Source organism: Physcomitrium patens, chromosome 16, assembly GCF_059467195.1.
Source record: "Physcomitrium patens ecotype Gransden chromosome 16, ASM5946719v1, whole genome shotgun sequence".
In the NCBI taxonomy this organism is placed as follows: domain Eukaryota; kingdom Viridiplantae; phylum Streptophyta; class Bryopsida; order Funariales; family Funariaceae; genus Physcomitrium; species Physcomitrium patens.
Window position 1 is genome coordinate 10,916,952 of NC_143425.1, and position 22,795 is coordinate 10,939,746.

The window sequence follows — 22,795 nt, forward strand, 5'->3', positions numbered from 1 at the left end:
GCCGTGTGCAGCCGCGGAAGGGGACCCCTTAGCCGTGGATTGGAAGAGATTGGGAGGGCCGATGTCATTGTGGTGGTTGTCTAGAGCTTCCGGGATTGTGTCTTTGGCATTGAGGAGCTCTGGGATTGTGACCTGAATTCTGCGGGGTTTTGTGAGCAGGAAGCTTTGGGGGAGCAATGGCGGCAGTGGGTTGCGCGGGGACGGTGGCAGCGGTGCAATGGGCGCCTGCTTCTTCTGCTTCTGCCAGTTGCGCTGTGGGGTCCTCTCGCAGCTTGGCATTCCAGGGCGCTGCCGTGGTTGCGAAGCCTCTTAGAGTTTGCAGGAGGCGCCAGGATGATGGAGTGGAGTTTCTGCAAAGCCGGATGCAGAGACTGTCCGTGAAGGCGTCCGCGGAAGCTGCTGAGAGCGAAATGGTCTTGAACAAGCCCCAGGGCTCTGGCAAGAAGGTATTGGAGTGTTTTATATGATTAGAGCGGTGTTGAATTTTGTAAGGAGTTGTGACTGCAAGGGCTGAATCCGGTAAGGCAATGTGATTCATGAGAAATGGCCTAACTTGTCTCTGTAATGTGGCCATGGCGTGACTTCCTCTTATTGGTGCATGGTTAGAGAACTTTCTGCTGTTCGCTGCGAAAGTGTTTTGTTATCTATTGGGATTAACTCAGAAGATCCTTGCAGCTGCATTGTGGCTACCTGTGCCCTTTCGAAACGCCCTATTAACGAGTGGTTAGGTGAATGTGGGTCGAGCTGATTTGATTTCTCTGATCCTCTGTTATAGAGCGATTTGTCTCAGCTTCTTCATGTCTCTGGAGATGCCAATTTAGGAAGGTCAAAACATCATTAGTGAAGTTACGAGTAGTCTGGACGTAGTGACCTCGAAGTTCGTCACTTGATTAATGTCTAACTCTCATTTCCTAATTTTAGAGATTCCAGTGTGCAGCCATGCAATGTCCGTGTAGAAGTAATGTGAGAGGATGGAATGAATCCATGTTGTCTATTCTAATACCTCTTTTGATAGTTATCCTGTGTAAGTGTCATCAGGATATTGACTCCTTAAGTTTTTTTTTTGACGTCCCTTTGAACTCTGTGATTATATAATCAAGTGACGAACTACGAGAAGATTCTCAGCAGAAAAAAAAATCATAGACAATAGTTCTTAGTAAGGGCAAAGACACTGTCAATGAATTTTACCATCACCACTGTGCATCTGTTGCATTCCTTTGTGTAATATCCACTTTAACGTCATCGCATTCTCATTCTTCAAGTTTGATTCGCAGAAAAAGGTAGCCGTAGCTGCGCCGAAGAAGCAGAGGGTTTTGCTCCGGTTCTTGTGGCTGGAGAAGAACATCGGTATTGGACTTGACCAGGTTGTTCCTGGCCATGGAACTGTGCCCCTCAGCCCCTACTTCTTCTGGCCACGCAAGGACGCATGGGAGGAACTCAAAGCAAAGCTTGACAGCAAGGGCTGGATTTCTAGGAAGAGGACCATCATCCTACTCAACCAAGCCACTGATATCATCAACCTATGGCAGCAAAATGCCACTGATCTATAGATCCAGATTGCGGTGTACTATGTAGATGTTCTCACATATTAGTTGTAACGTGTTAATTAAAGAGCCCATCGAAATTCCGCTCAACTTTTTTGTTTCCTATTGTCCTATTTTAGCATGCGTGTTACATTCACTCTAACTCAATTCAACTGCAACTGGAGATTTACATGGTTTATCTTCGAACTTCCTAGCATTGAGCACTAAAAACAAAACATGAATTCACCCTATTCTTTCACAGTAAGCATTAGACACATGGAATGAGTCAACCCTCTCACATGAGTCTGCTACTAGATTAGTGATGTCCCTCTAGCATGTGTGGAATGGAACATTTGCTTGCACTTACGATCTGTGATGCATAACTAGTTTCGCATTTGAGGACACCATTCAAAGGCTTCTTCGGAAACGAACACCGGGACATGGAGCGCAACCCACTCCATCGGGCAGTAGCTCAAAACTGCGGGCAGGTTCGAAACGGGCAGCCCACAAACCTAAGAAAAACTTGCAGTAATTTACGAAACCATAGGAAAGAGATGAATGAAAACTTGCAGTAATTTACGAAACCATAGGAAAGAGATGAATGAAAACTTGCAGTAATTTACGAAACCATAGGAAAGAGATGAATGAAAACTTGCAGAGCCAAATGTAACGATATACATTATTCGTCCATTCGATCACACATTCATCTTTGGAGAATACATCCATCCCTGGAGGGGGGGGGTGGCGGTGGGGGCTAGGCAGAGTTCGTAGCTCGCTGCAAGCGCCAACACAAGTCCACTTGTTTGCTGCGCTTGAAGGTGGAGGAGGATCGCCATCACTTTGCTGCGCTTGAAGGTGGAGGAGGATCGCCATCACTTTGCTGCGCTTGAAGGTGGAGGAGGATCGCCATCACTTTGCTGCGCTTCTCCTCTACTCTACTCCATTCTGCTCCACCATTCTCACCCTCTGTCGTTGCATAGAAACACTCCCTTACCCCTGGTATATCCTATTACAGACCCTTGTTGCGACGGCGGGAGGTTTTGGAGCTCTCGCTTCGGCGAGTGCGATATTAGGTTAGGGTAATGGCCAAGGAGAAGCAGGAGGAGGAGATGGGAGAAATGAAGGAGGGGGGCGAGGAGAGGACGTCGAAGACCTCTGGGTATAGGTATTGGGTGAGAGGGACTATGCAGGGTGCGGCCCCTGAACCTGTGCCGTACAAGCTGACGGCGGAAGAACTGGCGGGGAATGGGAAGCCAGCTTGTTTGGGATCCACTTGGAATCAGGCTGGGACGTGGGAGGAGAAGGTGTTGAGTTCGTGGGCTTGGAATCGGGTGAAGGAGCTGCTGCCGACAGTGGAGCCCGTGGAGTTTGAGGGAGGCACAGCTAGGGTTGTGGAGGTGACGACGTGCAGTGGCGACGCATCGCTGATCACTGTGCGGCAGAAGAAGAAGGTGGGATATACGTTGGAGATTGAGATGAAGTATTCGGCGAATGTGAAGCAAGGCGAGGAGAAGAAAGATTTCGAAGGGAAGATGAAGGTGCCAGAGGCGTGTTATGGCGAGCTTGATGATCTAGAGCTGGACGTTATAGTTAGTGCGTCGGATATCAAGGATTCGGTGCAGAGAAAGAGGGTGAAGCAGACGCTGATGGATATGTTCTTGCCGAAGATTAGGCGGAAGCTCGAGGACTTCGAGGCGGAGTTGAAGGAGAGGTGATGCCTACCGAGTCTGCTGCATGCAGAGCATGCAGCTCGCTTAGATCCTTCGTTCTTTACTCTTGCATTGGTACATCGATGTATTGAACGTTCCCTGGATATTTTTATCAACTTCAGGTCTCAAGGAATGGATAGGTCGGTGCTCTGAATGTTTTGGTGGCCATAGAGCATCTCGTACTAGGATCCAAGTGATTACATCCGTGGAGGCTATGGTTTTTAGGTCATTAGCTTGCACTTCTCAACTTTGTTTTTCATTTTTCATATATATATATATATATATAGAGAGAGAGAGAGAGAGAGAGAGAGAGAGAGAGAGATTCAATTTTCAGGTTACACAGCATATCTCGAGAGAGAAGAGGTCGATGTGGGAAAGAATAGTTGTTTGAACCATGCAGGATATTAAAGAGCAGAAGTACCACGAGGTGTATTGAACCTTTGTCTCAGCCGGGTATTTTTAAGCTACTTCGATTTCTAAAAGTATCAAGCATATTCTATTATTTGCGCAAACGATGGTGATGTGTGCAGGCACACTAATTCTAATGTATCTAGCATTTTCATGCAGCTTTTGATGCTTCCTTCTTGCGTTTAATTCAGCAATTAAATGCCATTGATGACGCTGTGAAGCCCAAGTGTGCGTCGTAGTCCTAGGTTTTCAGGTGCAAAATCTTGTGGAAGGAACTGAATTAGCTACATTGACTTGTTAGATTATGCCATCCGTTGAACCCATTGTCAAACCGTGGGTGTCTCTTTATCTCTTTGAATTCACAACCCATTTTTTTGCTTATTTCAAGTTTTATTAGTTCGGATTTGACTTCATGATCCACCCCCTCTGCTTTTTCCAAAATTCTACCCGAGATGGGAAGAAAGTCGTGCAGGATTGTTGAGAAGCCGAACATTGTTCCTGAAACTGTGGAGAATGATGCCACGATCAACAAGTTGGCTGAACGAGGTTTCAACTGCTGCAGCTTTGGAGTGCATTGTTGCTGCTCCTAAGGATTGGAATTTTTCTATATGGTTCATCATTTGCCCACAGGAGATACTATGCAAGTTTTATGTGCTGCCAACCAGAACTCATTTGTACTGAAAGACAATGTTAGATCTCGATTCCTAAACACGGTTAGAAAACTGATGCGTAGTGAAAGTTCTTAACAGATGGGGACTCAGGAGTCGAGCTGTCCGCTCTTTTTCTCCTCTATCTCTCATCGCACTTCGCATACAAAGTCACTGGAAGTCCAACTGGCATGAAAAACACTAATTTTGGTTAAAGACTCAAGGGCAATAAATTATATTTAACTATATTCAATATGTAGTTAACTTACTCCACGTCTGTACAACATTAAATCAATACCTTTATGCTATTTCGATTTCATTTGAATTCTTGGTCAGGATCTCCAATCCTTTGTATCGAAATAACTGTTTTTGGGATTTAGCGTTCCAGAATGTGCATCATTGTGGTTCAAGGAATACGTCTTTTTATTCTTGAGATGTGATTTTTGTCCTGATTGGTTTTCACTACATCCACAACTCCTCGTCTATTATTGTTTTGATTACATATTATTATTATTGAGAAACCAAATATTTTGCATTGGACTGGGACTTCTAATGTGTTCTGTAACAACTTAGTTTTGGTACAAATATTTTAAACACACAATGTGCTTAAACTTACAAATACATTCTTATTTCTTACAGTTTGTACATAAATATATAGATATATATACATGCATAGCCAACATGTTTTTTTAAATAATTTTCACACATATCTCACTATTGCCATGCATTTTTATTCAAATCTTATATACATGCCCTAGATACATCTTGTCTTTTGTAAAAATCTTCAACTTTTTCAATCATTTTGTGAAATTAAATATGTTGAGCCTTAAAACACTTTCAAATCATGACACTGCTACATGAAAAAAATTTCAAATGTTAAACAATTTCATTCTATTATTGGTTGCTACTAAAAGATGTATATAAAAAAATGATATAAGTACTAAAGATGTTCACTTAAAGTGTATATAGCTTCTTGGTCAACAGAAAGACTTATTTATTTCTTTGGAATTTATTATTATCTTAAATTATGTATGTATGTGTGTATATACATACATATTGTCATATCCAGATATATTAGGTGTTACTAATGCCACTACAATTTTTTCTACTATCACCACAATTTATGTACATTTATTAAAATTAATTTTATTCACTATATAATTAAAAATACTAACAACATTTTTGATTTGAATTAAAAAAACTAAACTAAACTAAAAAAAACTAAAGAATTTGTGGAGTGGGTGACAAATTGTGGCAATTATAGTAAAACTATAGTGCATTAGAAATACCTTATATATATATATATATATATATATATATATATATATGAACTGAATCTTTTTTTTATTTTATTAAATTTACATATATGATTCTTGGATATAATTTCATACGATGCAAAAATTGTACTAAAAATTGTTTGAAACAATATGGATGTTATAAAACTTTTACAAAAGTTGTAAAAAGAATGCATTTATTAGTTTGATTAATTGATTTATAACTTAAAATAATCATTGAAGAATAATTCAAAGAAGATTGCAAAACATTATTATTTATAATAAAGAATGTACAAATTTAACAAAAAACCACATAATGTTGTCAAATGTGTTATAAAAACAAAATCAAATAAGAGAAATAAAAAATGATCTTAAAATAAACCTTATACAGATTGTGAGTTAAGAATTGCTCTTCAATACATTGTAAATATGTGTTAATTAACAATTGGGTATTTTTTCTTTTTTCTTTTTTTCAAAAACATTAAATATTGCAAAAACATAAAAACAAAGTTACCTCAAATATACTGAAGACTGACTTGGAATTGAATAGTAATGCATCAAAATCTCATGACTATATACACATACATAGTTAGATATACACATACAATTGAAACCCAAATATTTCTTCAAAGAGATAACTTCTAAGGAAAGAATGCTTTTTAAAAACTTTAAAAACCAGATGCAAATCGGGTTCGAAAGCAAAATATTCCAGAGTCCACATTCTAGTAAATAGTGTGGGCTCACGCGTAGCCTACAACACAACACATTCTCAGATCGTGCATGGAGGGCATGCATGATTCCGGATGGAACTGACCTCCTCTACCGAGGCCAGACCTAGAGGGGATTCGCGTTGAGTCTGCAGAGGCCTCGTCGTAGAAACCCTTTTCTCCTGCACATACGCACTGCGCAGCTCCTCTTGCACGCTCGGGGTTAGCTTCGCTGTCTCTGTTTTGCAGATCAGATTCCACCCGTTCTCAACGACAGGGATTGGATAATTTGTGGACCGACCCTTGAAGTTAGAATTGATTTCTTAATCCTGTAAAGCTCTTTGTTGCGGCAAGGGGGGGGGGGTGATTACTGTGTGGCATTGTGGCATTTTAGTGGTGCGTGGGTTTGTGAGCTCGAGTTTCGCGGGTTGATTTCGGTGTCGTGCAGAAATCAAGTCACGATGACAGAGACTACTATTAGAGGCCATAAGGGGATGACGAGCGTAAAGGAGATGTCCGTGTTGCAGGATGGACCTCCTCCTGGTGGCTTTCCTGCTGTGCGATACGCTCGAAGGATTGCCAATACAGGTCCTAGTGGAGTGACCGTGCTCCTTGTCTCCTCAGCTATCATCAGCTGGGGAATGTACCAAGTTGGCCAGGGCAACATCTATCGCAGGTGCCTTTTTTCGTCTGAATTGGATGTCACGACAGTAGGAATTCGGTTGAAAATTACTATGCGAGGGGAGAGAGGACCTTCATTGCGAATTTCATGATTTGTGTAGCGTGTACACGGGCTCGTATCTATGCTCCAGAATGTTTGTACTGTGTCCATGTGTTCTGAACCACACTTTTTTGTCTTCTCATATTACAGGGGTTTGAAGGCTGAGAAAATTGCAGCAAGACAAGCTATTTTGCCTCTTATTCAAGCCGAGGAGGATGCAAGGTTTGATATCTTAACTTCCATTTTTAATTCTAGTTTTACGGCTTCATTGAAGTGTAATCATGTAATTCTAAGCTTTTAGCTTTTTAATTACTGCTACATTCTAGGATTCACAAGTACTATTTACCCTATTAGTACGGTACTACACTTCATCACCCGTGTTGACAAGTGTATATAGGCCTTGTTTCCCTCGTAAATCATAACTCGTCCTCAGGTGTCCTTTATTCTTGAAGCCAAGTACTTTTTCGCTGTCATGACTCGTTTGTGTTCCTTCAACGATAGCAATTTGTACACGTCGAGCTATATACGGCTTTATTTTATGCAAAGAAAGGCACTGAGTTTGCACACATGTCATCAGTCTGGTGTCGTCTTCTTCTTCTTCTTCTTCTCTCTCTCTCTCTCTCTCTCTCTCTTTTTTTTTTTTTTTTTTTTTCCCCTTTTTTTCCCCTTTTTTTCTGTATACAAAATGTTGATTTTTATGAATCGAAAAGGCAAATCTGGCCCTCTATGTAGGTTCATGGCTTATGGTGTTATGTTATTCCTATTTGCAGGTTTGTTAGGGAAAATAACAAGCTTTTAGAAGAGGAAGCTAAGGTGATGGCTAATGTGCCAGGCTGGAAGGTGGGCGAAAATGTATACAATTCTGGAAGATGGATGCCTCCATCCTCTGGCAAACTGGGTATGGACTCATAGTGGGAATCGAATAGATCTTCGAGTTGTGTCTCAGCTTATTTTTGCTCAAAATACCTGGCGGTTTTTTTTAAAGATTTCCCTGGTCTTACAAGGGTTGCGTACCTAAGAAATTTTGTACGCACATTATTAGCAGGAAAGATCACCCAGAGATGAGGATTGTCATTCTTCCAGAGGATAGGTCATGTGGATGCAAGGCATTCTTGGTTGCTTTGTACAATTATCAGAATTGTGTTTCTATTTGTTCACTCAGCTCCTTCTTGAAAACCATTTCTCGGATGACATCTTATTTGGAGTCTTCATCTCATTTCTCATCTCGTTTTATACTACTCTTTGTGCTCATTATTGGCACCCAGAACCTTGATACTGAACGTCACTACCCCACGGATGCTATAAGTAGCAGATTTGTGAAACACATTACTGTGGTTCACTGCAGAAAAGATTTGGGAGTTCGCTTTGCAATCAATGTCAATATTTGTCAATGACACAAGGGTTGGTTACACGGTAAAAAATTTGAGTTGGAATGCTATTCGATATAGTTGTTTGAGTTATTTGAAATGAAGTTTAGATCGTTTAGCTAATAGAGTTATTTGTATATTGAAGATTTTGTGGGACGAAGATGATCAGTTTGCTTTAAAATGGGTTCGAAAAGAGCGGAACTCCTGCAGGAAGTACATTAATATGAGGGATCAAAATTGCGATTCGAGTTGATTGGGCAGTCTGCCAAGCGCCAAACCATGTGACAGGGAGCCTGCGTATTTGGGACAAATATTGGGATTTGGAAGAGGGTTGGTGAGTGAGACTCATGTCATGTTGAGCCATGGGGAGCGAAGGAACCCCGAAAGTCCTCGTCTTTGTTCGACAATGGTTCCGACAAGGCCTGAAAGCAGCTTATGGCAACTGGTTTCTGAAGATGTGTCGCGGATGGATTAAAAGCCTAAGCACAAGTCTAACAGATGTTGAAACTCAATACTGAACTTCCCAACCTTATTTAACATTATCTTTTAACATTATATTCTAACAAAGCATGCAGACAGTTACTATTTTCTGAAAATCAAAGAGAAAGTCCCAAATGCTCTTGACAAGCGTAAAAAATCTTGTTTCATTCGCCCTAAATTAAACGCCACCGCTAAAAATTTGTTGAACATGAAAAACGAGGCCCTGACCTTTATTTCTTTATTTTGTAATATCTGAGAGTCGTTATCTCCGTGCTAGGTTTTCCCTTCAGGTAGAGTTGCGACTCTGACCATTTTTCACACACGATTCTAACACTTCTAAAAATTACCTGTCGTAGCTACAGTCGGTAAGATCTCAACCTTGCCATGTAATTTCGGTTGTGATCTCTGTTTTGCTTCTGCAAACAGAACTAGTGATCTCATTACGGCGTGAAAGTCCTCCACAAACAACGCGAGTCCCAGGTCGGAGGATGGCGTTAAATGGTAGCGACTGGGCGGTCCTTGATTGCAATTAGATCGCCCACCAAGCTCCTACACAATGACTTCTAGGTGATTCCTTTAAACACTGTTGTTTGTGAAGGACTTTCACGTCGTAATGGGATCAAGGTTGCCTCGCAGATGGGGCAGGGGATGGGCATGAGAATGGGCGCCGAAGGGCATAGTTCTGGAGTGGAGAACCCTAATCTCCTGAGCACAACATCGAACACGGAGAGCGGTAAGGGCTACAAACGAATACCTGGTAGGGATAATCGGAAGTGAAGACCTCCACATGTACCTGTCAGCGCGATCATGTTGGCAGACACACGCTATTGATGACTCGGGATCCCAGAAAGGGCAGCCTCCTTATCCAATGGAGGCATCGAGGCAGCCGCGGCGTTCCACCTTTTAAGCCATTATTAATAGTGGGGCGCATACCAATTCAAACAGCCCCCTTTGAGCAGTAGAAATCCCACATTCTCCATCGGCCAGACTGGCTGCTCGACACTGAGTACTGCAATTACGCCAAATCTCCGTCACCTAAACTGGGAGCTGGACGGCATGGAACGGCATCCACACATGTGCCCCATGAGTTTCTCTGTCACGGCACCCCAAGGAACGACTGACAGAAGCTGGCAGAAAGAGTGGAAACTGGGGATGGGATGGGCCGAGCAATGAATCTGAGGGACTAGAGCCCATGCTCGGGAGTTATGTTACTGGAACAGCTCAACTGCTGTATGTGAGTTGCTCCCATGCGGGGGGTTACTATTCGCAGCTGATGCCTCTTGTTTCCGATGCCTTCGCCTGTTTCCTCGCTGCTAGCGTTCCTTGTGGTCTCGTCCCATCTCTAGGACTACGCCTTGGCTCCCCGTGGGCTCCTCTTCGCCTCGTCGCGCTGTCCGGGCTGCTCGTTGATCGCTTGCTCGGTGAGTGAGCGAGTGAGCGAGTGAGCGAGTGAGTGAGTGATCAGTTTTTGTCGGATTGGTGTTAATGGGACTGGAGTGGTGGAGAGGAGTGAGTGTGTGTTTTGCGCTGGTTGAAGTCGTCGCAGAAGATGGGGAGATTTTGCGTTGAGGTTTTGGACGGATGGTGATGATGAATGTGGCGGGTGTTACCATTGAGTGCAGACTTGAGGGACTGTGGCCAGTGGCTTAGAGCGGAGAGCGGAGGAATAACTGTGCGAAGGGCAGGTCTGGAGCGTTGCGTGGTTTCTGGATCGTAAGACTGGCGCCTCAATGACTGAGTTGGCGGCGAAGGGAGCAATCCCGAAGAAGCAGGATGGAATCATAATCGGGAGGAGTTCTGGGAAGAGAGAAATGGCAGCAGCAGGAGCCGTTTTGTATACGCTTGTGGCACTTTTGTGCGCTTCTCTTGTTGATGGAGCCACTGATCCAAATGATGGTAGGATCCTCTTAAATCTCGTGCTCCTTTACCTCCCGGATGCTCCACCGCTATCCCTTATTGAGAAGCTCTTCTTGGGTCTTGTTTTATTCTGTTGATGTGATGTGCAGTTCTACTTGAATTATTTCGGGCTTGGTAGCTACGCGACGACAAAGAGTTGTCTTGGAATTACACATGGAAGCATCTCTCTCATTAAGCGATATGTAGGTCGAGAGAGTCGGGAGCCTTGCATATCGTTTCACCTTAGATTAGGTCACTGAATTAGGTTACGATACTGGTATTAAGCGCAGAAGAATTTGAAGAGGCGGTTTTCTGACTTGTTGGTGGTAATTGTGGGAATGGACAGTAAGTACATTGAATTTTATGTTCACTGACATGAATAACAATCCGAGGCTTACCAACTGGGTGCAAAGCGCCGGTGATCCCTGTGGTAACAATTGGCTGGGGATTACTTGTGACGGCGGTTTTGTCTCCTCCATGTGAGCTCACTGACCTCCCTCTCCATTAAGTTAACCACACTATTGAACTAATGCAGTATGAAAGACAGTTGACAAGACCAGTTTGTGGCAGCTTAGTCTGATTATTGATTATTGATTGTTTCGGTTGCTGCAGCAAGCTATCCAATCTTGGCTTGAATGGGAAGGTCGAGGGATGGGTAATACAAAAGTTTTCGCGCCTCACTACGCTGTAAGCAGCGTGTGCCTTTGGCCTTATTGAATCCATTCTTTTCTTTTCTTCTTTTCTTTTAAAGTTTTGCTAGTAGCGAGTATAAGTTGTGATTGATGAGTAATCTTTTCCTTTGGTTCTGTGTTTGTTTTGATGCAGCGATCTTAGTGGGAACAATTTTGATTCCTCTGTCCCTGCGTTGTTTCCTTCCAAACTGACTGATATGTAAGTCACCGTCTTTTATTTCAAATTAATGACCAGGTTTATAATTAAGCTTGATTCATTCCGGTAAAATTAAGGAGTAAAAAAGTTGCAGTAGTATTCTTTATTAGGCGTAATTTCCTGTTGGTATGCATCATTGTATGTGTGTTGGAGATGGAAATTTTTCTGTAGGTCTTGGATTATATATTACTGCTAGGTTGCTAGTGGGGTTCAGCTCTCATGTGTTTAATTGCGCTCTTGTAGAAACCTGTCGAACAACCAGTTCAAGGATAGCTTCCCTTACGGACTTTATGACTGCCCTGGTTTAAAAAGCATGTAAGTTGTTCTGACACAGAATGAAAAGAAGGATATTGAAAACTGGTTGAATCTAATTCACTTCAAAACCGCTGATAATCGATTGTTTAGCTACTACGTTTTTTATGTAGAGAACTTATTGAATTGATAGGTATTCTACAGTAAACATCACATATAAGAGGCTGGTTTTTGTTGCTTGTCTTGCATGTGGTTACGTATGTAGTGACGTTTTATATTTAAACTAGTCTTTTATATTCAATCGTTTTCAATCTTTTACGCCTCAGTTCGTTTTAGTTGATTGAGTTTGAAATTGTTTCATGGCAGTAAATTCAACAATAACAAGCTGGATGGTACACTTAACGGCCAGATTTTTACGAAACTGGTGAACGTGGTCACCTTGTAAGTCATTGTCAAGAGTTTGTTGATTGACGCTTGTTTCTGCTCGTCAGAAGTTACTTGTCGCTCAAAATCTGCAGACAGTTTAATGGATTCACCTGTTTTTCTTTGAGTTGGAGAGTTTAACAAGCTCCTATCTGCATGCAGCGATATTTCCAACAACGAGATTTCTGGATCGATTCCTGGACAGATAGGTGACAATATGGCGAGCCTTCAGTTTTTGTGAGTACCTTGTAGAATTGATCCCTCAATGTGTACTTTGCATTGTAGCGAATGCTACCCTCGACTGCAGGAGCGTTTTCATGATACGAGTACGGTGTTTTCTATCCGACCTGGTTCAGGTCAACAATTAATTTGTTGTTGAACTGAAATAGATCAACTGTTTTGTGCCTAGGTACTTGCAAAACAATAAGCTTACCGGCCAACTACCAACTTCCTTGGCTAATCTCATGCCACTGCTAGACACCTTGTGAGTATATGACTGAATCTCTGTAGTTTCTTTTGGAATTTGTGCTGCATTTATCACATCAATTATTCTGTTTCCTTTCCTCTCAATTGCTATAGCCCGACCATCTCGATGTCTTGCTTGCGACAGTGACGTCTCTAATAACCAGATCACGGGGTATCTACCACCGAACTTCAAACCAAGGAATCTCAGGTATAATGAACAATCATACCTCGTTGGTTTTTATGCTGGAACTTTAGGATGAATGGCAGCTTCTTCATGATTTCTATTATAAATCATTTTACTATTGTGTAAATGTGTAGTCTGAGAGTTTGAGGCCCTTCGCTCTGTTCGAACACTATGAAAGAAGGGCCTGCTCACTGATCTCAAAAGCAATCATGAATTTCCTACCTCTCCGTAATTTTCTCCATATACTAAAGTATATCGATGGTATTGAATTATGAATTGTTGCTTGCAGAACTGATGGCACCGCTATCAGCAAAAATGCTCCTCCTCCACCTCCATACACTGCGCCGCCACCTCCGAGGCGCAGAGCCAACCCACCTAGTGCCCCATCTGGTTCATCAAGCTTCTTAACTGGTCCTAGAATTGCTGGCATTGTCGTGGTAATCGTCCTGGTGCTCGCTGCTATCATCATCGCCGTGTGGTTCCTCGCCATCCGTAAACGCTCGAAGCGCACTAAAAAGCCGGATGTCGAGGCTAGTAACCACAGCAACCGGCGTAGTTTCCGGTTTCCACCTCTGTTTCCAACCAAAACAGGTCCATTTTGTTTGGAAACTTGGTCCAATCGTAAATTACTGCATGTACCTCTCCTAACACTTTACAATTCATTGTCTGATAAATGTTCACAACTTATTGATTGTTCTCTTTTCTGGGATGGTGCAGAGAAGACAAGTTTTGGTGCAGACAAGCCCCGCAAGGTTGGTAAAGAAAAGACATCTAAGGCCAAGATTTTTGAACCAGGTGAGAAATCATCCAGTCTAAATGAAATAGATTTTGGATTCATGCACTAGGTATGCTTTTCCTCAGGTTAGACGCAAGGGTTAAGTTTGGAATCGGTCTTGCAGAGACTCTAGTGACGAAAACGGAAGAACCGAAGAAGATCCTCAAGGCCACACCGCCAGTGAAGGCGCTCAAAGTGCCGCCAGCGTTCAAGGGAGAAGATCCCGTAGCCAAGTCGAAAGCTACTGGTGGAGGGAGCAAGGTCACCAAGCCGCGCAACATTGCAGCTACAGCTTTCTCCGTGGCAGATCTTCAGGCGGCCACTGACAGCTTTTCCCCGAACAACTTGCTCGGCGAGGGACGCATGGGGTGCGTTTACCGCGCCGACATGCCGGACGGCCAGATCCTGGCGGTGAAGAAGCTGGACCCAAAGGCTGGCTCTATGATCCAGAACGAGGACGACTTCTTAAGCGTGGTGGAGGGCCTGGCGCACCTGCAGCACGCCCACGCAGCGGAGCTAGTGGGGTACTGCGCGGAGCATGACCAGCGGCTGCTGGTCTACAAGTACATCAGCCGCGGGACGCTCTATGATCTGCTCCATGGCACCGAAGAGAACACTAAGGGCTTGTCGTGGAATATGCGTGTTAAGATCGCCTTGGGTGCAGCCCGAGCTCTTGAGTATCTGCACGAAGTGTGTTCTCCGCCTGTCGTCCACCGCAACTTTAAGGCTGCCAACATTCTGTTGGATGATGAGCTTAACCCACACGTTTCGGATTGTGGCTTGGCCGCTTTCGCTCCATCTGGCGTCGAACGGCAGGTCTGTACCCTTCTCAATCCACTCACATGCTCTACAGATGTTGTTATTTGCTTAAGTCATGTCTTCGAATGGTTCCTAAGAATGCAGGACAAACAATCAGTTACTTTCTAGCAAGTTTGTTGACTAGTTACCTTGATATTAAAAACCAGGCTTCTGCGCAATTGTTGGGCTCCGTCGGATACAGCGCTCCAGAATACTCCATGTCAGGAACTTACACAGTGAAGAGCGACGTTTACAGCTTCGGCGTTGTGATGCTGGAGCTTCTGACTGGGCGCCAGCCTTTGGACAGGTTCACTTTAATGTTAACCTCTCACTAGATCGAACCTTTTATGTTTCATTCACTTGGTTTAAGGAATCCATGTACTACTTCCATATGTATTTCACTGATCTTCTGAATCATTCTTCGTGCAATCTCGATTGCTTGCAGCTCAAGGCCAAGGTCAGAGCAATCCCTGGTGCGCTGGGCAACCCCCCAACTACACGACATCGACGCATTGGCACGGATGGTGGATCCAGCGCTGGAGGGTGTCTATCCCGCCAAGTCCCTCTCCCGACTCGCTGATATTGTTGCCTTATGTGTCCAGGTGCGTCACTTACGAATTCCCTCTTTGCTGTTCCATGAATTTCTCATCTATGAATCATAACTTACTCACATCTGCCATAGAACTTACCATCTCTTCCATCAATACAAGATTGTCATTCGGTCTCCCAATCCATCTGACTCATGCGCTGGTTGGTTTTATATTTTTGGGTGCAGCCTGAACCCGAATTCCGACCTCCCATGTCTGAAGTGGTACAATCGCTGGTACGCCTCATGCAGCGCGCCACGCTGAGCATCAAGCGCCGATCCAGTGGAGCTGCTTCCGATATGGGCCCTTCCTCTCCGTCTGACATTCAGGAATACGACTAACTTCCTGCAACAGAGAGAATTCCGAATGGCAAGCTTCGGTGATCAGTACTTTCGGCACGCATCGATTCCCCTGTAACTTGATTGTTTTTGAAAGTGGTGACTACATGAACAAATGTTTCTGATGTTACGCATTGCCAGGTTTTCTGACCTCGGCTCTTCCGAAGGCTTTGAAGAAAACTTGTCACAGATTCTGCGCATGCCAGAGCTTTTCTCAGAGATTCTTGTTGTGTTTTTAATAAAAAGAGGGTTCTGTAGAGTATCAGGGCGTTTGGAGTAAGAATGCCGTGCTCCGAAATCTGCTTTGCACAGTAGGCAACGGAGTCAAACCTTTCGGTTACTTGGCGCATTTTTTCTCGCTCGTTCGACCGTTTGTGTTACTGAAAGTAGCAACCTCGATTCTTTTCTGGAGGTTAGTAAAACCACCAGCAGTCCACATTATTGTGCAATGGTTATTTTTATTTCGACAAGGAACCAATGGATGGAACATCGTATCTGTTCAAGTTGTAATTTTGATATTGAAAGAGAAGCATTAGCTTGTGTGGTTCTGCTCAGTTAGTGTTTTGAAGCCTCCTTACAGATAAAGTATCTAGAGCTTAGAACTGCAATTAGAGTCTGCACTCTGTTGTGATGTCATTGAAGTTCGATGATTTTGTACCATTCCGAACCTCAATACCATCAATTATATATTTAACTAGTGGGAATGTGTGCTCCTGAGCGCAACACTCTTGCAAACTTCAATTTGATTTTTACTTTGCAGATCTATTTTGAATACATTTACTGTTGTGGAGATGTTTTTTAAAACCTTTTTGATCTTCAAAGTAATATGTACATACGTGTACATGAATACATTTTTTTGGAAATATTTTTCCTGAATATTATGGGGAGTCCAATTAATACTCTTCCACTGCACACATTTTTTTGATGAAGAGGTAAGATAACAATTAAATAAACAGAAACGAACATGAAAAAAAAAGGAATTGTTAACTACGGAGTTAACTGAGAACTAATTCTGCCAGTCATGCATACACTCTACAGTTTACAGAAGTGCAAAATCAACACTAGAAATTTCCTAAAAATGTTCGATCCCAATGGTTTTCCAATCAACACCTCGACGTGCATGCAAGAAGGGGAAATGCGGTGCGTGGAGGTGATGCAGTGTGAGTGAGTGCGGAGGGATGACGGACCTGCACTGGTGAGGCGCAAGGCGACCCTGAATAAAACTCTAGTTTTCATCTTCGACTCCCCCTCACTACGGACAAAATAATGGTTGATGCTTCCACTGAGAGTTGAAGTCAGGACCTCCCGCTCACTAATCGGGTGCTCTAGCCAACTAAGCCCAACTCTGCACCACAGTAAAATACTAAAGTTTCGGACAATTCCGCGCTTTTCACGCTTGTTTCGAATTCTGCACCCTCGGTGGGGCCCCGAGGGCCTGGACTGCAGCACTACTGCTTGTTTGTTCCTGAAATCCTAACTGTATTGCTGTCTATTTACTGTTTTCTGTTGCCACTTGTTGCGTTGTGTTCCAGATGATCACTTGCTAAGTTGTAAACTTGACGATGCTGCCCTGTTTGTTTGTGTGTTAGTGTGTTTGTGTCTCCTATGGGTGTGGAACTGTATGTTACTATGGCTGCTATAGCGACTGACTCTCTATTGGAACCCTAAGACGTCGTTTCCGAGCTGGAATAGTTGTCGTTGTGTGTAGTTTCTTGCTGTCTTGCATCTTGCTCCAACAGTTGTGTCCATGTAGCTCTCGTGGCGAACACACCGTCGATTAATCGAAAAAGATCAGAGTCTTCCATATCGGTATGTGCAAGGGCTACAAAAATTTGCATGCAATTTTTTATGTGGGACCCGTGGCTGTCTTGCTGGACATGTTGTCGGAGGCGTTGGCGGATTGTGTGTTGGGGTTATTCTTGTTCTTGTTGGTTGCGTTGTCTTAGTTCGTCTCTGTATGCTTCTCTGATGTTTTCTATCTCTATGCAATACAGGACCTCTTCGCTATCTGTTCTCCTGATTCAGTTTGTCCAGATGTTGGGCGTCGCTGGCGTCCTTGGTACGGGATTGTTGAATAGTGCGTCTATTGCGGTGCGTAGGGCTGGATGAGGGATCGGTCGAAGCTCCGGTGCATTCTGGTGGGGATGAACGGCTAGCTCTAGCGAGATGAATGTCGGTGGTGGGATCATTTTCCAAGTGAATGGTTCTTGAGTGGCGAATATGTTGTCCTCGGTCCAGATCTTCATGAATAGCGCTGTTTTTTGTTGATATTCATTGGAAGGTGTAGGATGGCGATGTAATTCTCGCCATGCTTCGATCCCAATATGTACTGTGGTCCTCCAAGCTTTATAGAGAACCTGGCCGATATGAAATGATTCCCGGTCTCTGTCAAAACTGCATTTGGCACACCATATGTTCCATTTTATTAGTGACTTGAGTAGGAATCATGGCGTTTCGTTGGAGATGCGGACAGTTGTAGTGAGTGGTTTCTCGTTTTCTAAAATAGTTGGATCCAGTTTGTCGTATAGCCTCTCCTTCCAGTCTTGTAGTTTGCTGCGAGAAGCCATTCGTCGTAGTGTATTGTAGCGTGTCCACGCTAGGTGGATGGCCGGACAGTCCCAGAATGCATGTTGGATGGTTTCGCTTTCTCCTATGTTGCACAGTTTGCAAGAGGGGTCTAGTTGCATTACCCTTCGCCAGTGACCCATTGGGAGGCCTTCCGCGAGGGTGAGCCACTGCATGGCTGCCACTTTCTTGGGGAGCCAGGGGTGCCAGAGCTTCTTATAGAATTATTGGCATTGTGTATCATTGAAGTTGTGTTGTCGAAGTATGTGTTTTCTTTTGAGGGGAGCCATCCGTCCGGTGATGCCGAGTTGGTAGCTTCGTTGTGATGTATAGTTGTATATAGAGCTTGGTCTGTGGTGTTATTGACGCGGCCATTCCAATTCCGCTGAGTCGAACGTGAGGGCTTGTATTGGGCGTTTTCCAGCTATCCAGGGTGTCTGGGGGCAGCGGACGGGGCTGGTGGGGTTGAATCCGATGACTACTTGATGTTCGTTTTTGATAGCTATGCGAACCCTTTGCAGTTCCGTGGTTCCGATCTGTAGTTGTTCTTCATATACCAATCCTAGTTCTTCTGAGGGAAGGACGACGTATTTGATTCCTCGGAGTTTACCCTCTTCTATTCCGTGAATGTGAAATATTTCTATTGTAGTGTTTCTGATGTCGGGCGTCCACCAATCACGTGAGGAGTAAGGGGGTGCCGAGTTTGGATTCCAAGGGATGCAATCCTGGAGCTGGTAATGCTGGAGGTCTGCACGCTAGCTTCCCGTTCTCTGTTGGAGGCAGGTGGTTGTGTACCAGTCGCGTCTATTGTCATCCCATTTGTCTAAGAATGAGTGTACGCCTTTTCTCGATCATTGAATGAATCGGTCCTTTTTGTCTTAGCCTAACATTTTCTGCTCAACATCTACTATTCTGGGGTTGCCACAGATCGGTTGGCGAAGGATTTTGTATAGTGGTGGAAGAGTTGATAAGCCGTGTTGTATGCTGCTCCATGCTGCACTGGCGCTTCTCCACAAATCAGATCCTTGTGGGCATACTTGTAAGTTGCTTCCTATCACCCAATGTTGACTCGGATATCACTGTCCGTTTTGTTTGAACCTGATTGCTTCTATTCTATGTCTAACCATGATTTTCCATGGTTCTAGACCAGGAGTAAGCCCCCTAGCAATCAATTTTGCTAGAAGTGCCCTAGCTTTTGTGGCGGGGCCAATTATCTTGAGTCCTCCTTGTGTCATTAGTTGGATTATCGTGTCCCATTTGACCTTAGCCCTTACTTTGCCACTTGTTATCCCACCCCATAGATAGTTTCTGATCATAGCACGGATCTGGATATATATCTTAGTTTCTGGAGCATGAAACTAGGTACCACATGGAAGCAAGTATAACCTGGTTGATTGCTAGTAATCTTCCAGCTAGGGACAGCTTTTTGGATCCCCACTTTACCAGCTGTTTGGTAATTTGTTGTACTACCTTATTTCCCCGTTCTTCCGCTGGTAATCAAAAACCTATATGGAAGCCAAAGTACTTGACGGATTGGCCTGTAGTTTTCCAAATTAAGTTTAGATCTTCTCCCCAATTCCAGCTGCGTTCGTGTTAAGATGCCCAGATCGCACAAATTTTGTACCAGTTGATCTTTGCCCCATAGGCTTCACAAAACCGAGTCAGAGCTCGCATTGCTCTTGTGAGGTTTTCCGGGGATCCTTTTAGGAACAGTGCAGTGTCATCTGCGAACATTTGATTGTTTAGGGATGAGTTGTCCGATAGTGTGAGTCCTTGTACTTGCCATTTGGGGTCGTCCAGCATGTACCTCAGGACATCTGCTACGAATAAAAAGAGGTATGGTGCCAAGGGGCATCCCTGGCAAACCGATCTCTCTATTTTGAATAAGGGGCCATTTTGTCCATTCATCGTGATCGTGGCTGCAGCTTCCTTGTTGAGGGCCATGACTATATTTATCCAGGAATTGGAGAATCCAATCTGAGTAAGTGCTGCTTTTGAGAATCTCCAGTTGATCCGATCGTAAGCTTTTTCAAAATCTAGAAATTATTGTTCTCAACCATTGGGTCTCTGCTGTAGAGGTCTTGGTAGTATTGTTGTGCATATGAGGCCATATCTGCTTGTTGCATTAGAATTTGATTGTTGTAGTTGAATTCGGGAATGTGGCCTCGTTTGCTTTTCGCATTGTGATGTGCAAAAAATTGAACGTTGCATCTGTCGTCGACCTGAGACCTACGAATTGCTCGTAGGGCGGCTATGATTTTGATCGCCCAGGTGTCGATTGAATGTTGTTGTATGGCCTCTTTCCACGCTTGGCTCAACATAAGTCTGCCCTCCTCGCTATGTAACTATCTCTTATCGAAGAAGGGCTGTCGGGAAATGGGAGGGCCTTTATGTTTGATCTTCAAAAAAATTGGTGAGTGATCTTGTCTTAATGTTTGGTCGGTCTACCAATTGTGTTAGTAGCCATCCCATATTTCTTCCACCCTATTGATCCCATTGATGAACTATGTGCAAAACCTCAATTTGGCTTCTACTTCCAAGTTGATGTTATCGTCTGGGGTGATTTTTGTTTTCAAGAATAGAGATTGTTGCATCTTTTTGGCATGTGTTGATAAGAGCTTTGGTAAGTTTTTTTTGGATCGTCAACCAAGCCATCTGTATTGCTTGCCAAAGGTTTGAGCCTTGAAGTTGTATTTTGAGGGCCATGAATAGCCAACCAAAATGTTCGCTCCAATCTTTGTCCATGCAAAGTTGTGTGTTCTTGATCTTGTGCAAGATGAGGGATTTCCAAGGTTCTTCTTCTAAGACTAGGGCTCTTAATATTATTTTGGCCAAGAATGCTCTCGTTTGGCCCAGTGGGTTGAATACCCTAATCCTGTCTTAGGCTATCGGGGCAATTACTGTGTCCTATGCCACTTTGGCCCTTATCTTCTTGTCCAGGTGGCTTGTCCATACAAAGTTCCAAAAAATGGCTCTTATCTTTGTTAGGACCTTTTGTTGGATAATGCTGCATGAAGCCAAATATCATATGCTCTTGAATACGACCTGATTTGATACAAGTAGTCCAATTGGAAGAGAGTTTCTTGTTTGACCACTGTGCTAGTTTTTCGCAGATTTGTTGCATAACTACATTTTTTTTCATGATGGACTATTTTCATGCTAGACTATTTCATGCCAAAGTATTTGATGTAGGTGCCTTGGAGGAGCCACATGAGGCCCTTGTCCTCCCTCCAGGTCCATGGTTGTGGATCTTGTCCTCCCTCCAGTTCCATGGTTGTGGATCATTGTTAATTCATAGTGCTCTTGCTTTGTTTCAATTGACCAATAATCTTGAGGTTGCATAAAAAAGCTCAAGTACCTCAAAAGTGTGTTGTATGTTATCTAGGGCTCTTTTGAGGTAGAGGGCCATGTTCTTTGCAAAGCATTGGTTGTAGATTGTGTTGCCATTTAGGAAACAAAAACCATCTATTACATAGGTGGAGTCATTTATCATGTATGACAACATATCCAATATGAAGAGGTATAAGTAAGGTATTAATGGACATCTTTGTCTAACCAATCTTTGAAGTGTGAATTTTTGACTATTTTGTTCATTCGTAAGGATGGTTGAATGGACATTTTGGTAGAGTGCCATTGTCCATTTCATCCATTCTTTCAAAAATCCCTATCATATTTGTGTGAGGTGGGTGCAAGTTGGTAGCAATGATTGGAATCTATTGGTGAGGACTTTGGTTGTCAACATGTATGTGGTTGTCAGCACCATAATAGGGTGGTAATTCTTTATGTTTGATGTTGTTCTTCCTTTTGATAGGAAGCTAATTAGCCTGTTATTGAGGATTTTGTGAAAGCATCTTTTGTTAAAAGCAATGTTGATGAATATAATGATGTTTTAGTCCACCATGTTCTATATTTTAATGAAGAATTTTGTGAGAATGGTCTTTTCTTGTAGCTTTATTTTTTGGGAGGTATTTTATAGCCTTGTATACGTCCAATATGGAGATGGAGGTGAGGAGCTCTTTATTTTATCTGTATGTGATCTTCCTTAGTATGCTTTGTAGGTAACGACCATGCAGCACTTGATTGTTTTTGATCCTTGGGTCGTTTGTATATAAGGTTGTATAGAATTAGTAGATGTGATTGACTATTTTGGCTTGTGTTGTCAAGCTTCTACTATTAGTAGTGACTAATTCTCTAATACTGGCTTTTGTATTTTTATTTTGTAGAATTCAAAAAATTCCTTTGAGCATCTATTGTCTACTTTGTTCTTCAATGTTGTAATTTTATTTTTTGTTTCTTCTTATTTTTTCCTTTTGACTTCTTTCAAAGAAGCTTGGGCCTTATTGAGATTTGCCCAAGATTTTGAGTCTATCCAATTTCTTTGGAAGTGACTTTTTACTTCTTCAATTGTATGGAATTGACTTATATACAAGGTTTAATTTTATTTTTATTTTTATTTATTTTTAATGTAATGCTTATTCTTCGTATCTATTCAAGTGCCATCCCAACTTTCTTTCTTGGGATTTTAAGGTTTGTATTATCTATTGCATCTTTCTATGCCATTGTGAATTTTTCATTTGTTTTTGCTTCATACATGTGGTCTTAGTCAAAGTGGGCCTTATTTAGCTTCTACCTCTCTACAAATTGGATCAAGAAGAATGAGGCTAAATGGTCTAATATATATGCAATTTGTGACTAGATGCCATTTAACCCTCCCTACTTATGAAGCTTGTATAAAATCTGTCAATTTGGGACTAGTTGGGTATAAGATTTTGTTTTTGCCATGTGAAT

General features: G+C 42.9%; 5 protein-coding genes and 1 long non-coding RNA gene across 14 annotated transcripts; 5 read left to right on the forward strand and 1 right to left on the reverse strand.

Moving 5' to 3' along the window:
- Positions 1 to 88: 88 nt before the first annotated feature.
- LOC112293724 (small ribosomal subunit protein cS23) lies at positions 89 to 1,634 on the forward strand. Its single transcript, XM_024543495.3, has 2 exons — positions 89 to 446; positions 1,275 to 1,634. The coding sequence occupies exons 1-2, from the start codon at positions 177 to 179 to the stop codon at positions 1,548 to 1,550; spliced, it is 546 nt and encodes a 181-aa protein (XP_024399263.1). The 5' UTR covers positions 89 to 176; the 3' UTR covers positions 1,551 to 1,634.
- Positions 1,635 to 2,298: 664 nt separating this feature from the next.
- On the forward strand, positions 2,299 to 3,734 carry LOC112293723 (uncharacterized). The gene has a single exon (XM_024543494.3). It carries the CDS (start codon positions 2,606 to 2,608, stop codon positions 3,236 to 3,238), a length of 633 nt encoding a protein of 210 aa, XP_024399262.1. The 5' UTR covers positions 2,299 to 2,605; the 3' UTR covers positions 3,239 to 3,734.
- Positions 3,735 to 6,454: 2,720 nt separating this feature from the next.
- On the forward strand, positions 6,455 to 8,150 carry LOC112293842 (NADH dehydrogenase [ubiquinone] 1 alpha subcomplex subunit 13-B). The gene is made up of 3 exons (XM_024543751.3): positions 6,455 to 6,944; positions 7,140 to 7,211; positions 7,760 to 8,150. The coding sequence occupies exons 1-3, from the start codon at positions 6,730 to 6,732 to the stop codon at positions 7,899 to 7,901; spliced, it is 429 nt and encodes a 142-aa protein (XP_024399519.1). The 5' UTR covers positions 6,455 to 6,729; the 3' UTR covers positions 7,902 to 8,150.
- A 1,632-nt stretch (positions 8,151 to 9,782) lies between these two features.
- Positions 9,783 to 16,188, forward strand: LOC112293841 (protein STRUBBELIG-RECEPTOR FAMILY 7). 2 transcript variants are annotated; one of them, XM_024543749.3, is made up of 16 exons: positions 9,783 to 10,257; positions 10,459 to 10,732; positions 11,079 to 11,211; positions 11,345 to 11,419; positions 11,558 to 11,623; positions 11,864 to 11,935; positions 12,239 to 12,313; positions 12,458 to 12,532; positions 12,705 to 12,779; positions 12,906 to 12,968; positions 13,234 to 13,535; positions 13,662 to 13,739; positions 13,844 to 14,535; positions 14,685 to 14,824; positions 14,963 to 15,119; positions 15,293 to 16,188. In XM_024543749.3, exons 2-16 carry the CDS (start codon positions 10,567 to 10,569, stop codon positions 15,443 to 15,445), a joined length of 2,322 nt encoding a protein of 773 aa, XP_024399517.1. In that variant the 5' UTR covers positions 9,783 to 10,257; positions 10,459 to 10,566; the 3' UTR covers positions 15,446 to 16,188. The 2 variants fall into 2 exon arrangements, with proteins under 2 accessions (XP_024399517.1, XP_090113097.1); XM_090256971.1 differs by having other exon boundaries at positions 9,787 to 10,285.
- LOC149987649 (uncharacterized) lies at positions 12,705 to 16,763 on the reverse strand. The gene is made up of 2 exons (XR_016507122.1): positions 16,630 to 16,763; positions 12,705 to 16,349 (listed from the first exon to the last, which is right to left on the reverse strand). It is a non-coding gene; the product is annotated as an uncharacterized LOC149987649 (long non-coding RNA).
- LOC149987650 (uncharacterized) lies at positions 16,578 to 21,549 on the forward strand. 8 transcript variants are annotated; one of them, XR_016507120.1, is made up of 4 exons: positions 16,689 to 17,251; positions 17,437 to 19,046; positions 19,933 to 20,420; positions 21,200 to 21,549. XR_016507120.1 is itself a non-coding variant. In XM_090256975.1 (4 exons), the coding sequence occupies exons 1-3, from the start codon at positions 18,745 to 18,747 to the stop codon at positions 19,986 to 19,988; spliced, it is 210 nt and encodes a 69-aa protein (XP_090113101.1). In that variant the 5' UTR covers positions 18,645 to 18,744; the 3' UTR covers positions 20,254 to 21,191. The 8 variants fall into 8 exon arrangements, 6 of the variants coding, with proteins under 6 accessions (XP_090113099.1, XP_090113103.1, XP_090113101.1 ...); XM_090256975.1 differs by lacking the exons at positions 16,689 to 17,251; positions 21,200 to 21,549 and having other exon boundaries at positions 18,645 to 18,786; positions 18,935 to 19,046; positions 19,933 to 19,988; positions 20,254 to 21,191; XM_090256976.1 differs by lacking the exons at positions 16,689 to 17,251; positions 21,200 to 21,549 and having other exon boundaries at positions 18,645 to 18,786; positions 18,935 to 19,046; positions 19,933 to 19,988; positions 20,279 to 21,191.
- The last annotated feature ends 1,246 nt before the right edge of the window (positions 21,550 to 22,795 follow it).

Bases quoted from the DNA above. Each gene is read 5' to 3' on its own strand.
- LOC112293841 (XM_024543749.3), top strand. From the start codon at position 10,567: ATGACTGAGTTGGCGGCGAAGGGAGCAATCCCGAAGAAGCAGGATGGA. The intron at 11,420-11,557 runs GTAAGCAGCGTG...GTTTTGATGCAG, and splicing joins TTTTCGCGCCTCACTACGCT to CGATCTTAGTGGGAACAATT. The intron at 13,536-13,661 runs GTCCATTTTGTT...GGGATGGTGCAG, and splicing joins TCTGTTTCCAACCAAAACAG to AGAAGACAAGTTTTGGTGCA.
- LOC112293723 (XM_024543494.3), top strand. From the start codon at position 2,606: ATGGCCAAGGAGAAGCAGGAGGAGGAGATGGGAGAAATGAAGGAGGGG.
- LOC112293724 (XM_024543495.3), top strand. From the start codon at position 177: ATGGCGGCAGTGGGTTGCGCGGGGACGGTGGCAGCGGTGCAATGGGCG. The intron at 447-1,274 runs GTATTGGAGTGT...TTTGATTCGCAG, and splicing joins CCCAGGGCTCTGGCAAGAAG to AAAAAGGTAGCCGTAGCTGC.
- LOC112293842 (XM_024543751.3), top strand. From the start codon at position 6,730: ATGACAGAGACTACTATTAGAGGCCATAAGGGGATGACGAGCGTAAAG. The intron at 6,945-7,139 runs GTGCCTTTTTTC...CTCATATTACAG, and splicing joins CAGGGCAACATCTATCGCAG to GGGTTTGAAGGCTGAGAAAA. The intron at 7,212-7,759 runs GTTTGATATCTT...TCCTATTTGCAG, and splicing joins CAAGCCGAGGAGGATGCAAG to GTTTGTTAGGGAAAATAACA.
- LOC149987650 (XM_090256972.1), top strand. From the start codon at position 18,745: ATGCTGGAGGTCTGCACGCTAGCTTCCCGTTCTCTGTTGGAG. The intron at 18,787-18,934 runs GCAGGTGGTTGT...GGGTTGCCACAG, and splicing joins CTTCCCGTTCTCTGTTGGAG to ATCGGTTGGCGAAGGATTTT. The intron at 19,047-21,199 runs GTAAGTTGCTTC...TATTTGATGTAG, and splicing joins AGATCCTTGTGGGCATACTT to GTGCCTTGGAGGAGCCACAT.